General features: G+C 40.8%; 1 protein-coding gene across 1 annotated transcript in view; it reads right to left on the bottom strand.

The window, feature by feature from the left end:
• Window positions 1-9116, bottom strand: part of LOC111669674 (A-type voltage-gated potassium channel KCND3-like) — a 69140-nt gene extending 60024 nt beyond the window's left edge. Inside the window, exon 1 of the mRNA XM_023426072.2 lies at window positions 8014-9116. Coding sequence (XP_023281840.2) covers window positions 8014-9116 — 1103 coding nt within the window. The remainder of the gene's footprint in view (window positions 1-8013) is intronic.
• Window positions 9117-12522: the final 3406 nt, after the last annotated feature.

Here is a 12522-nt window from a genome sequence, read left to right as displayed (position 1 = left end):
AAAGCAGGCTGCCGAAAACCACCATGATATGAAACCTCTGATGATTTGTGTGAAAGAATATTCCCACTTAGAAACTATGCAGCACTACATCCCAGTTCTGTTTCAGCTTGGCACAGAGATCCTGAATTATTAACAAAACAATGTATGTCATTCCAGAATTAATTGGCATTTATTTATTTCCTGAATGCCATCCAAACTCCCCCCTTGTTTTACCAATTATCCATTGTATTAAGTGGAAATATAATGTCTCAGCACACAAATGCAAGGAAAATATAGATAGAGATTTGTTTACATAGCAAGCAAATCAAAAGGCAGAACACCATACACTCATCCAATTTTTCCACACATAGAGATCCCATATTTTGATTAAAAAAACAATAAAAAAAGAAGCAAAAAGGATACTGTATATGCTGCAAAAACTAACACACTCACACAGACTAATAATTCACTCTCAACATGAGAGTCTTTGTTCTACCCAGTGTTAATTAATCCCTTTACACAGAACCGGGTGCCAAGCTAAGAATGCCTGTAAGAATACCTTTCATCAAAACCAGGCTTGAGATTATTGCTTTCTTTCTTGTGACTAAACTCACTTCTCTAGACTTTTCTTATTGTAGTTTAAGTTAGACAATTAACCTCATTGACTTGTTCTAAAGTGTTGATGAGGAACACAAACTTCAAGACAAAGTACAGACAGATGCAGCTTATCATTGAAAAGATGCCGGTTTCCGAACGATCAAACTAGACAACAGCAGGGTTGTAACCTTGCAATCAGGCTCCAAGCGATCGCCTCGCGGACAAACTACAATGGTTCGGAACAATCAGCGTCCTACGAGGGAGGAACTACAGGCTGCCACAGAGAAGTGACCGTCTTGGTATTTGTGAAAGTGACTTTTATGCGCAATCCAATCACCTGCCAGGTATTTTTTGAAAGCACCAACCCTTTTCCAAACAGTTTCCAAGAAGCCTTCACAGATGGTTCTGTGCGACAAACCATCTGGCGCGTCAGGTTAGCAACGCTGACGTACAAGAATAAAGTCTGAACAAGTATGTTTCAACTGTTTCTACCGAGGACTATATTTGTATTCTTGTGATCGAAATAAGCCGATGCCGATAGACAGAAAAATAGCCAACTATAGGTTTGATAACTGATAAGTCATATCTTAGGCCAAATGCCAAAAATTTGCTGGCTCCAGCTTCTGAAATGTTCAGGCTCTCTCCCTTTCATAATGCAGAAAACTGAATAGCTTTGGGTTTTGAAGTGTTGTTCGGAGAAAAAGATGGGTACTTCTTTCACAGTTTGACATTTTGATGAACATTAATTAAATGATTAAAGGCCCACACTGCTCCAAAACTGACAGGGTCGTGTTCAACAAGTCCTCCAACCGACATGACACCTCTAATAATTGTGCTCCAGAGCAAACGTTTTCACCACTGTCAGCTTGACAACATCACATTTCAGTCCCTTCCAAAACTGCTTCAAATCACTTTTGCAAAGAAATACAACTTTTTCTTTTTTTCCCAACACTGCTATGGATGAGGGTTAGTTATAAATTTAGGCACAAAAAACGACTAGGTTAGAGTTTGAGAAACATCAAGGTTTGGGTTACGGTTCACAGAAACCAACATTGTAGTTTCCTGTATCAAAGTCTAATGATTTGTTGACCTAACCATCCACCAAGACCCTCTCTGTCTGCAGACTTTGTCATTCTATAACGTCATAAAGCCCCACACTGGGTGTATGTACGTACAGACGTACTCTCATGCACGGGCCCTCATGGCTACACAGAAAGAGAAAGTATAATTTGAACTTGATGGATTCACTGAAAAATTAATCGCTCGCTTAATCAATAATGAAAATAATCATTAGTTCCAGTGCATACATAAGCATGTGTATGACAGTTTGGTTTATGAATGTGGACACTGAACCAAAACAGATGCAACAGTGAATCAAATGAAGTTTTACTTGGCCTTTCTCGGCCACTTTCTTCTCATGTCGACCAAACTTGCACCAAAGAGTTTTTGTGAACCTGAAGCACAATTCATCTGACCTCTCTCTTCCTGCCTTTGGCCCCTAGGCCCAGTCCACTTTGTCTAATAGAGATGTTGAGCAGAGAACACAGAGGGGAGCGAGCTAAAAGTCTCTCTGAAGAAAAAAGCAGATTATATATAGCCACTGATTAAGGCAGAGATGGGAACATGACCTACATGCATAACAACATTTTCTCACTTTCTGCTACAGAACAAGCCTCCGTCCAGGACCAGGACTCTACAACTGGGAGAATCACTCTAATTATAAAACCAGAGTCAGATTTCAATGCACACCTCATTAATATTTCTCTCATTATTGGGTTAATAAAGTTTTTAGAGGCGTGGGTGACTTGGGAGACGCAGTGGCGTGCCAGTGAACCTTCGCTTCCAGTGCACCTGTCACGCAGGTAAAAGCAATCGCTCTCATCCATTGTGCCTGCATCGTGTATCAGATTATAGTTGAAACAGATAATTCCCTTTCATACACAGGGCCTGTGTTCTCAAAATAGCCGTTCCCCTGGGAGACTCATGGGGGATGAGGGGAGAGGAAAGATAGTTGGGGAGAGAAAGATAGGGGCGAGAGAGGGCTTTCTCCTTCCTCATCAATCTTTAGGATCCTGTCCCACTGATGCCAATGGCCGCGAATCCGGTCGGCTCCGACAGCGCCAGCAGGCAGCAGGCAGCAGGCAGCCGCAGGGAGCGGACCTTGCTGAGATTCAATCCAGATCCTTTTATCAGCCACCTGAGGTTGATTTAACACCCCTGCTCCTGGACAGTGAAAGCGGCTGATTATACAGCCAGCCAGTCCCCTTCCCCCTTCTCATATCCCTCAGCTACAGCCCATTACCCAGAACTGCTGTGCTGCGCTGTCTGGGCTCACGCAGACACGGAGAGGACGCAGAGAGGCAGGTCATAACGGTGAGACAAGATCAAAGGCAGTAAGTGTGTGTGTGTGTGTGTGGCGCGCGCGTGTGTGTGTGTGTGTTTGTGTGAGAGAGAATGAATCAGCATATCAATGTGTGTATTTGCTCTTTGGGAATCTGTATAAATTTCATGAAAATGTTGACAGCCTTGACTTTAAACTGTCAACGTCAGAACTTTTCACATTATAGCTAAATGTCTGTGTTGAGGTTTGACTGATGATGAATGTACAATAAACTGGGTGTGCAGTATGTGTATGTTTGCTGTGAAGTGCTTTGATTTGCTGAAAAAGAATAGAAAACACTACAGTATGGAGTGAGACAAAAATGTATTCCAGCATCTTGTTTACCATCTGATGATGAAAGTTTGCAGCTTTTTGTTGAAATGGAAACAAAAACTGAAATGGACTTGGAAGTGAGTGCAATTTGTTTTATGTGTCAGTCAGATATGAATAGTCATTACACAAACAAACACACATGATCATGAACACACACACACACCCACACCAACACCCACACCCACACACACACACACACCCACACCCACCCACACACCCACACACCCACACACACACACACACACACACACACACACACACACACACACACACACACACCAATCTGTGGATAAAAACAGTTTGGTGATCTTGAATAAGAGAGATCACTTTGACAAAATTGACTAGAACACTAAAACGAAGTGTTACAAGATTAAGATTTTTTTTTCACCCTGTGCCTTTTTTTGTACTTCGACGTATGGATTATTGGTGACCTCATTGGCTGAGCATACATCCTTTCAGCAGGTGAGCAGATCAACAGGTGACAGGTGGGAGGGCACACACAGCTTCATGAAAGGCTACCGGGCATTCACACAGCAGCTATAATTACGCAGGGATTAGCCTCATTTTCTGCACATTAAAGAAACTGTACGAGAATCTCTATTTGTACACTCTCATTTTCACCTACCTGATTTTGTTTTGAGGTGTGGATTGGAGTACTGTTCCTGCATGTGTTTGTATTTTTTGACATATTCATTCAATGTTCATGGAGGGGAAGAAGGGGATTTATGTTGGGCAGCACAGAAACAAAGCCCAGCATCACATAATAAAATATGATTCCCATCTTTGAAACAATGCCAATTTAAAATTCTCTTTTGAATTCTCTGTTGTGTTTAAAATCTGAACAATAAAAGGACTAAACAAACACGGTCAGATCCTATTTGGAAGAAAACAAAATGAACAGATTTCAGATGTCAAGAAATCTTAAATTCTATATATTGGACATTGGTTTTATATAGAAAAATAAATACTAAATATTAATATTCACAAAGTGATTGTGTGAGCCTTGGACATCAATTGATAGTTTTCCTGATTCCTGACTGTCCTTGGTTAGCTATGAGGATCACCATTGTTGGAGCTGTAGATAGACTCTCAGTGCTGCTGCCTACTCCACACTCAAACTCATTGTTCAGGGTTCAAAATTTGCATAATGCTTTCACCTTGGCATTTCTCTCCTTTAGAATGTGTGATAAAAAAGACTCTCTCATAACACACACACACACACACACACACACACACACACACACACACACACACACACACACACACACAAATACAAAAATACAAAAATACAAATACTGTAGCACAGGTAAGGTTACGCAGCCCGATGAGCCCTCATTCAGAGGGAGAGACTAAAAGAGCTATTCTGGGGTGGAGATCCATGCTTGACTTTTCATCTGGTTTCTGTTTCTTTATTTGTGAAGATACAAATCTGCGACACACTGACCTCAACCTGAAGAATAAATAACAGTTCTCTGTTCTGAAACAACAGTAATGTCACTTTAAATGACAGAAAGTTACCAGTTAAACATGTCACTCCTCGGCAGGGAAACTGGACATACTTTGTTAGAATTCCAGGGTTACGTCATGAACCTTAATAAGGGTCAATTCAGGGGCAGCATGACAGCCTACACATTCTCCTGTCCAGTATTCATATTTACTGAGCAGATCGCTCAAAGAACACTGCAGAAATCACAGCTCTTCTGACACAATATATACAGGTTTTAAAGCTCTCAGCCTATGGTCCTGTTTGCAGAAGTATACCTGTAAAAAAGTGTCTTAGATGAGACTTTATTTAAAATTATTTTTGGCAAGGACAGGTTCACATTTTTTCATAATTATGGATTTCAGTTCTAGTTGGTAATTTAATTCTAGTGTGGGAATGGTGGACTCTGCCACTGACGATGAAAAGTACCACAAAGAGGTAATTACAAACTGTACTACTGAATGGCTAATAGTAGGTGTAACTGCCAACCATTAATAGTATTAAAAAACGAGGCTTTAAAAGAATACAAACATAACCATATGAACATTGAGTTATTGGCAGAGGTGGAAGAAGGACTCAGAGCCTTTACTTATGTGAAGTTCGAATGTAAAAATACTTCATTACAAGTAAAAGTCCTACATGAAAAATCCTACTAAAGTAAAAGTACTAGTATTAGCAGCAAAATGTAATAAAGTAGTAAAGTAAAATTATTGGTTTGGTCCATCTGACTGATGTATCATTATATACAGTATGACATCATTATTCTATGATTAATACTGAAGACTCAAGAATGTAAGCAGCATGTAGCCTAACTATTGTAGCGACTGGAGGTGGAGCTAGTTTCAACTACTTCATATACAGTTTTATATACAGGGACACCAGGTAATTCTGAGGTGTTGTGAGACAATTAATGGGAGAGAAAAGAAGAAAAAAAAAAGTTTTGGTAAATAAATCAGTTTTCAGTTTTTAGACTTTTTCTCTCATCCTTGATTTTTGTTAAGCTATTGGATGATTTGAACATTTATTAAAAGGAAACCATGTGAGAAGCTAAGAGACAAGAATCATTATTTGGTGGAACTGTTAGAAGCCGAAAACGTTGGAAACCACTGGTTTAATCTTGAACAATATGTTGTTTGACATAAGTTTATTTCGAATAAATGTATGTGGGAGTAGGAAGTGTAACATTTCCCTCTGAAATATAGTGGAGCAGAAGTACAAGTACCTCAAAACAGTACTTATGTACAGTACTTGAGTAAATGCACTTAGTTACTTTCCACCATGTTTGCTGTAATTGTTCCTTCTGTCCATAGTGGTTGTGAAGAGATCCCTTCCTAGAGCAACGTCAGGGCAAGTGATGAGGACACAATCGACTTTCTGTGCAAGAATGTATTTTGAAATTAAGCGGTCTGTGTATATACAAAGAGGGAATTTCGACTGTAACTCTGGGAGATACCCACTATAACTCGGACTGTGTTTCCTTGGTGAGCTGCAGGGGTAGGAAAACAACGGTGAACATCTGCACTAAAAATCCATCCAGAAAAAGAATCAACAGTTCTGATAACTGATTGATGGTTAAGTAATTCATTAGTGAAAAATACCAAATACTCACCGGTTACAGCTTCTCAAATGTGAGGATTTACTGCTTTTCTGTGTTGTATGAAATTACTTTACAACCCTAGAATGTAACTTTTGGAAGGTATCCACTTACACTGGAATAATGTTAGGAAGGAATCTCCTCACAGCCTGTGTGGACAAAAAGGAGGAATTACATGAACCAAAAAACCCTTTCAAAGTACATGTGGGCATGTGGGTATTGTGTTAAAACAATGTTAATGCTTTTCTTGTCTGATGATTTAGCCATTTGTCTTCAGAAATACATGTCTAACACTCATTTGCATTAGTGTGGCCACCTAATGCATTTTGGAGCCATGCCATTTTATCCCAAGTCTTGCATTTATATATACAGCATTACCTACAAAGAAAGCCTGAGTTACAAAGTGATTTGCAGGAACTCATAATTATTCTTCCACTGTGCCTTCATAATAGACTACTTCACCCAGCCTAACTTCGGGAACACTTTCAAGTTCACCCTGCCATTCATGGCACTGAACCTTAGCAAGCTTGTGTGAAACATTAAGAGCATAGTGGAATCATAATAAAGGTGACAGAAGATCTCTCATGGGACACCTCGCCTCCAGGAACGCGGCAGAGAGATCTCACTTTCTAATGCAGTTAAATTAATTCCTCACAAGGCATTTTTACACCGATTGCCTAAACCATAAATACGCTGCTTCTGGTCTGGTGTCAATTAGGAGAAAAGAAATCTGTCAGAAATACAGTGAAAAAATGTTTTTTCTCCTTCTGTAAAATAATCAAACAAGCTCCTTACTACCTTATCAAAAGGTTATCAGGAATCGTGTCATTTAAATGTCACAAGGGGTGCAAAGGTGGAAAAATTATGTGTTAGTTTATTGGATAATTATACATTGGCTGACCAGTTATTTCGTTTTTTTTTCTATCATGAGTATCATTTTAATCATAATGGTTCAGTGGTGCTCTTTCATGTCTGAGGTCAGGCTACATCATTTTCTTTAGAGAATAAAATGGAAACAGACATTACAGCACCATAAATGAAAATAACGAAACGAAAACGAAAAAAAAAAACCCACTATATACTGTGATTCTACATCAGTCGAGTCCTTAATGCACAAGCAAACCTGTGTAGCATCTGGGCATCTATTCAATACCTCGCTGTATTGTGTGCATTCAACCACTGTCTCTAAGTGAGGTAAACAAAATGCCACGAGTGTTTGTACTGGTAGATAAATGCTACGCTGCCCACCATTACTCACACTGGCAGCCTCAAATAAGCTGTAGTGTACTGAGTTAGGTGGGCGGTCTGTCTTAATTCTCATTTGAAATTCAAAGTGGTTTTTCATAAATTATTCAATTTATACAAAAATACACAAGACAATGCATCTAGTGCATTTATTAACACCATAAACGGCTGTTTTAATTCTGTGACAAACACAAATACAGGTAGAGCACAGGAAACAAGAGGTGGCGGCTTCTTAGGATGTGTACACATGTATTTACCTGCAAGTGTGTGTGCATGTGTGTGTATGTGTGTGTGTGTGTGTGTGTGTGTGTGTGTGTGTGTATGTGTATGTGTATGTGTGTGTAAATGTGTATATGTATGTGCGTGTGTGTTCACATGGGTGTGCATATGTCTATTACTCACCCCAGCGTCGTCATGGTGACAATGGTGTACCAGAAAGAGGCTGGGATGCTGGTGAACTTGCTGGAGCTGGAGCCCTTCTCTGCGTAGAACATGACCGTGGCGAAGATGATGATGGCCATGGTGAGAGAGAAGAGGAGGAAGCCCAGCTCTGAAGCGCAGCTCTTCAGTGTATAACCCAGGATCCGAAGGCCTTGCGAGTGACGGGAGAACTTGAAGATGCGAAACACTCGAAACACTCGCAGCGTCACAAAGGCGCCGCTCACATCCTCGTTGTTGGTCATCACCAGGCCGATGTAGTACGGCAAGATGGCCACCACGTCGATGATGCTCATCACAGAGCGCATGAAACGGTAACGGCTAGGCGCAGCGAACAAGCGCATCAGGTACTCCACTGTGAATATCATGACGCAGGCGGTGTCCATGCAAAAGAACGCCACGGTGTAGCGCTCGCCACATGGCATGTCTTTCTGGTTGGCAGTGGAACCACACGGCACCGTCTCCACCACATTAGTGATGACTGAGATGGCGATGAAGAAACCAGTGACATAGTAGAAGACTAGGGCCATGGTGGAGGTGTGGGGGTTCTCAAAGGCTCGCCACATGGTCTCCCTGAAGTTCATGTTGGGCAGCTTCATGTCCTTGTTCTCCTCCTGATCATCCTGCAGCCGCTCTAAATTCTCCCTCTTTCTGTCCTTGTACTCTTCGTAGCAGCAATCACCGATGATCTCAGGGATGATGCCAAAGAAGGTGAGCTCCTCATCGTAGGCTGAGATGCACTCGTGACGGGGGTAGTGGAGCTTCCCCGTCCGGTAGAAGTTGAGGATGCTTCTGAAGGCGTCAGGGTCCCGGTCAAAGAAGTACTCCTTGGTTTCCTCATTGTAAAAGAAGTCTTTTTCAGAGCTGCCCAGTAGGGTGTCTGGGTAGCGGTCCAGAGTGGTTCTCCAGGTCTGAAAACGACGGCCACTGACATTGAGGATGATCAGCTCGTCCTGTCTCTTACTGTTGTCTCTCGGGGCAACAGGCATGGGGCAGTTGGCAACAGGCATCCAGCCAATGGCTGCTGCCCTAGCGAAAGGAAGCCATGCTGCTACTCCTGTTGCCATTGTGAAGCAGTCTTCAAAGCAAGTCGTCCTCACATTCAGACCCGACTCGCCTCAAAATGAACTGGCATCTGAGAAATAAATGGCAGTAAAAAAAAGAGGAAACATAAAGCTGAAAACAGCAGCACATCAGATGATCAGCCAAATTATCAATGTTTGCCAATCAAGATGCTGTAAAAGGAGCAGAATGAAACCTGTGACATTTCGAGTTCCAAATGACTTTTCCCCTCTATTAAATTTCTAGTCACTCTCCCCTGCTCTCTGTCCAAATCCACCAGAACCTGCCCAAAATGTCATCCAATTTTGTGGAAAAAAACAAAAAAACTGATGTATGGCAACAACTATAAAGCACAAGTGCAACCTGACAGGCAGCACACAGGTAAAGATGAGGTCTGGCCTCAGTATGAAGTTCATATGAAATACTGTATACTTCAAGATTTCTACTGATATCTAAAGCCTGCAGCAGTTTGGTTACACGGTTTTGTTGAGTTACATTTGTAAACCAAATGACTTCTGTTATGGACCTAAGCCCACATTTGCTGCAAATGTGAATGTACAGTGAATGCAATGCAGTTAATCAGTTAAACTTTAACAACATAAGCAGCAGCATCAGAAGACACAACTACAACCACAAACCTATCTGTCCTGAGCAGCATCATTAGTCTCACTGACAGTCATGGACTGAAACAGACCTGTTGAATCGTGTTCACGAGGTAACCAGCTCCGGATTTATCTATGTGGAAATCTTATCACATAATTCTTTGGTGGTTTAATTAAAAAATAAATATATTAATGGCCTGAATTTGCTTTTGTAGTACGTGGTCAGTTTATTTGCCATTTGAAGTAAATACCCTGTGTTTCTACACACCCTGTAAACATATTAAAAACGTGAGCAAAAGGTCGGTTACGTTTTGAACCAACTGAAAATACCTTTCCTCACGCGCGCACATAATCTTAACTTCTACAACAAATACACCTGTTCATCTGACGTGCTAATTTCGAGATGCATCTTTAACACTTCCAATGACAACACGATAAGAAATGCAGTGATATTGATAGCAAACACTCACCGATAAAAGTGGAGGAGGGAACACACTCCCAGCGCTTCCAAACAGAAACTGAAGAGTTTCTATGAAGACTGAGTCCTCAGTTACACGTGAGCGAAGAGGAGCTCGGATCCATCAAGCGGGATGAAGCAGCGAGCAAGCACCTCTCCTCCTCGGTCGGTCGAGAGACTCTTAACACCGACCAGAGCGCCAAAATAAAAAAATAAAAAAAAATTGAAAAAATAAAAATGACAAAAAAAAAAAGAAGCAGATTTAACCAGAGTCTGGCTCCACAAGAGTTAGAAGAAACGGTCTGTAGCAGCAGGATCTGAGGACATCCTCTAACTGATTCTACATCCTGGCTTCTTTGCTTTCTCCCCGTCCGTGTTTGGAAAGTGAGATGTGGAGGAGAGGAGCCGCGCGCTTCCTTCTTCACGGCACAAAGTACAATGTGCGTCTCTCTCACTGTGCCAGCTCTGTGTCACCAGCCCTCCTTCCCTCTGCCTCACTTTACCATCATATGTAACACACTCGCCCTGTCACTTGGGCTCAGTCCAATAATGTACTGCTGCATTGCTTACTTAAGCAGAAAATGCCACAGTATACGGTAATGGTGGGGATATCAGAGTCATACAGGAGGTTTTAAAAATCCCAACAGTCACTGCAGTGCAAGTAAACTCACTGTAGAGCACAGGAGAAATAGGCTTTAGCGGAAAAGATTATTTTATCTAAAGTAAATGTATGTTGTAAACTAATACTTTGAGGGATAATGCATTATTCCACAAAAATTACTATTATTTTTCAAATAACAGCAAACATGATAGGACTGAACTACTCGGGGCTGCTGCATGGCCCCCCATTAACCTCCCTATCTCTGTGCAGTGAGCACTGGAGGCTACATTGCTTTTATATTAAACAATCATCCCTTTCCCAACACCTGATTTTGGAAAAAAATAATCATAATATACAATAATAATAATAATATACACTTTATCAGACTAATCCTTTTGGGAAAGTTTCCCAGAAATACTACTAGTCTTAAAGATAAGATAGCCCTTATCTGGTAAACTTTGCCTTTGCTTCAGAAACATGAAGATAGATGTTTTTGACTCAGTTTCGCTTATCAGGGATTTATTTCCTCCAATGTAGGCAAACTCTTTACAACTGGACTTCCTTCAGGGACTGCTAACTCTAAAAGACACTGTAAACCAACACTATCGCTAAACAAGAATGTCAGTCCTGGGTAATTCTGCCAAACCCCAGAATATGTTCAATGACTGTGTCGAAACCACTGCCAACCTGCAATCACTATCTTTAAAAACAAACAAACTGTGGTTTCCTGCATGAAGGTTGGAATCACTACATGCCACATCCCGACCTCTACACCCTTAGTTTCCACCTCTCCGCTTATAGGACTCAATACTTCTTGCACTGGCTCTGAATGCTTGCACTGGATGTAAATAACGAGATGCAGGATTGTGCAACACGGATGCAACATTCATACGGCTATATAAACAATTCATTATGCAACACTCGGACAGAAACAGCCTCCCTGTAGAACGCAGTGGACAGGTGCGAAAACAGAAATGTTTTCGAATGTAAGATGACCCTCATTTTTTCAAATGTAAAATGCAGGAAAAAATATTGTCCTATACTCAGACCATTATGGTGCAATCTGTCCGAAAAGTTGGTGTGTGGTAATTTTATAAAAACACATATATTCAGACCCATACAAGCATTAAAATTAAATAATAAAAGGTGTTTAAACTATTTTTAGACACAGTGATGTTCTGTCAAAATTAGGTAGTGAAACGGATCCCATCACATGTCATGTATTGTGCTTCAGTGTTGCATATTCCTGGACAGATCGTCAATGAAATCAACACAAACCATTTTAAATGCAGTGCAGCTTTCAGGGCCCCAGGAGTTCTGGAGGCCTGGGGCAGTTTCCTGCTTTGCCTGGTTGATAATTCATCCCTGGGTTTTAACCTTTCACTGAATTAAAAGTGTAAAGCATGTTGAGTGATAGCTATAGCTATGCTATAAATGCTTTTTGAAAATTTCATGCCATCTCTCTTCATGAATCACATTTCCTATAGGAAGCAATGAATTAAAAACTGTTTTTTTTTTCTTTTACTGTATTTTCATGCAAAATAATGAATTACTAAAGTATTACACCAGTCTTTTCCAGAGTTTGAACTACAGTATATACAGTATTTTGCATGGACAAGTGGCTTTTATAGAAGTGTTAAGTATTTATTGTTAATATGTCACTAAAAACTCCATCTGCCATCATTTTTCTCAAACACACCTTCATCATCTAACTGAGAGTGGGTGTCAAAGGAAGTCCTATAGAGCTTCGT

This window comes from Seriola lalandi, unplaced genomic scaffold, assembly GCF_002814215.2.
Source record: "Seriola lalandi dorsalis isolate HSWRI2012SDOR001 ecotype SW California unplaced genomic scaffold, Sedor1 jcf7180002054805, whole genome shotgun sequence".
Lineage (NCBI taxonomy): Eukaryota > Metazoa > Chordata > Actinopteri > Carangiformes > Carangidae > Seriola > Seriola lalandi.
The sequence above is the reverse complement of the archived record's forward strand: the minus strand, read 5'-3'. Positions and strand labels throughout refer to the sequence as shown.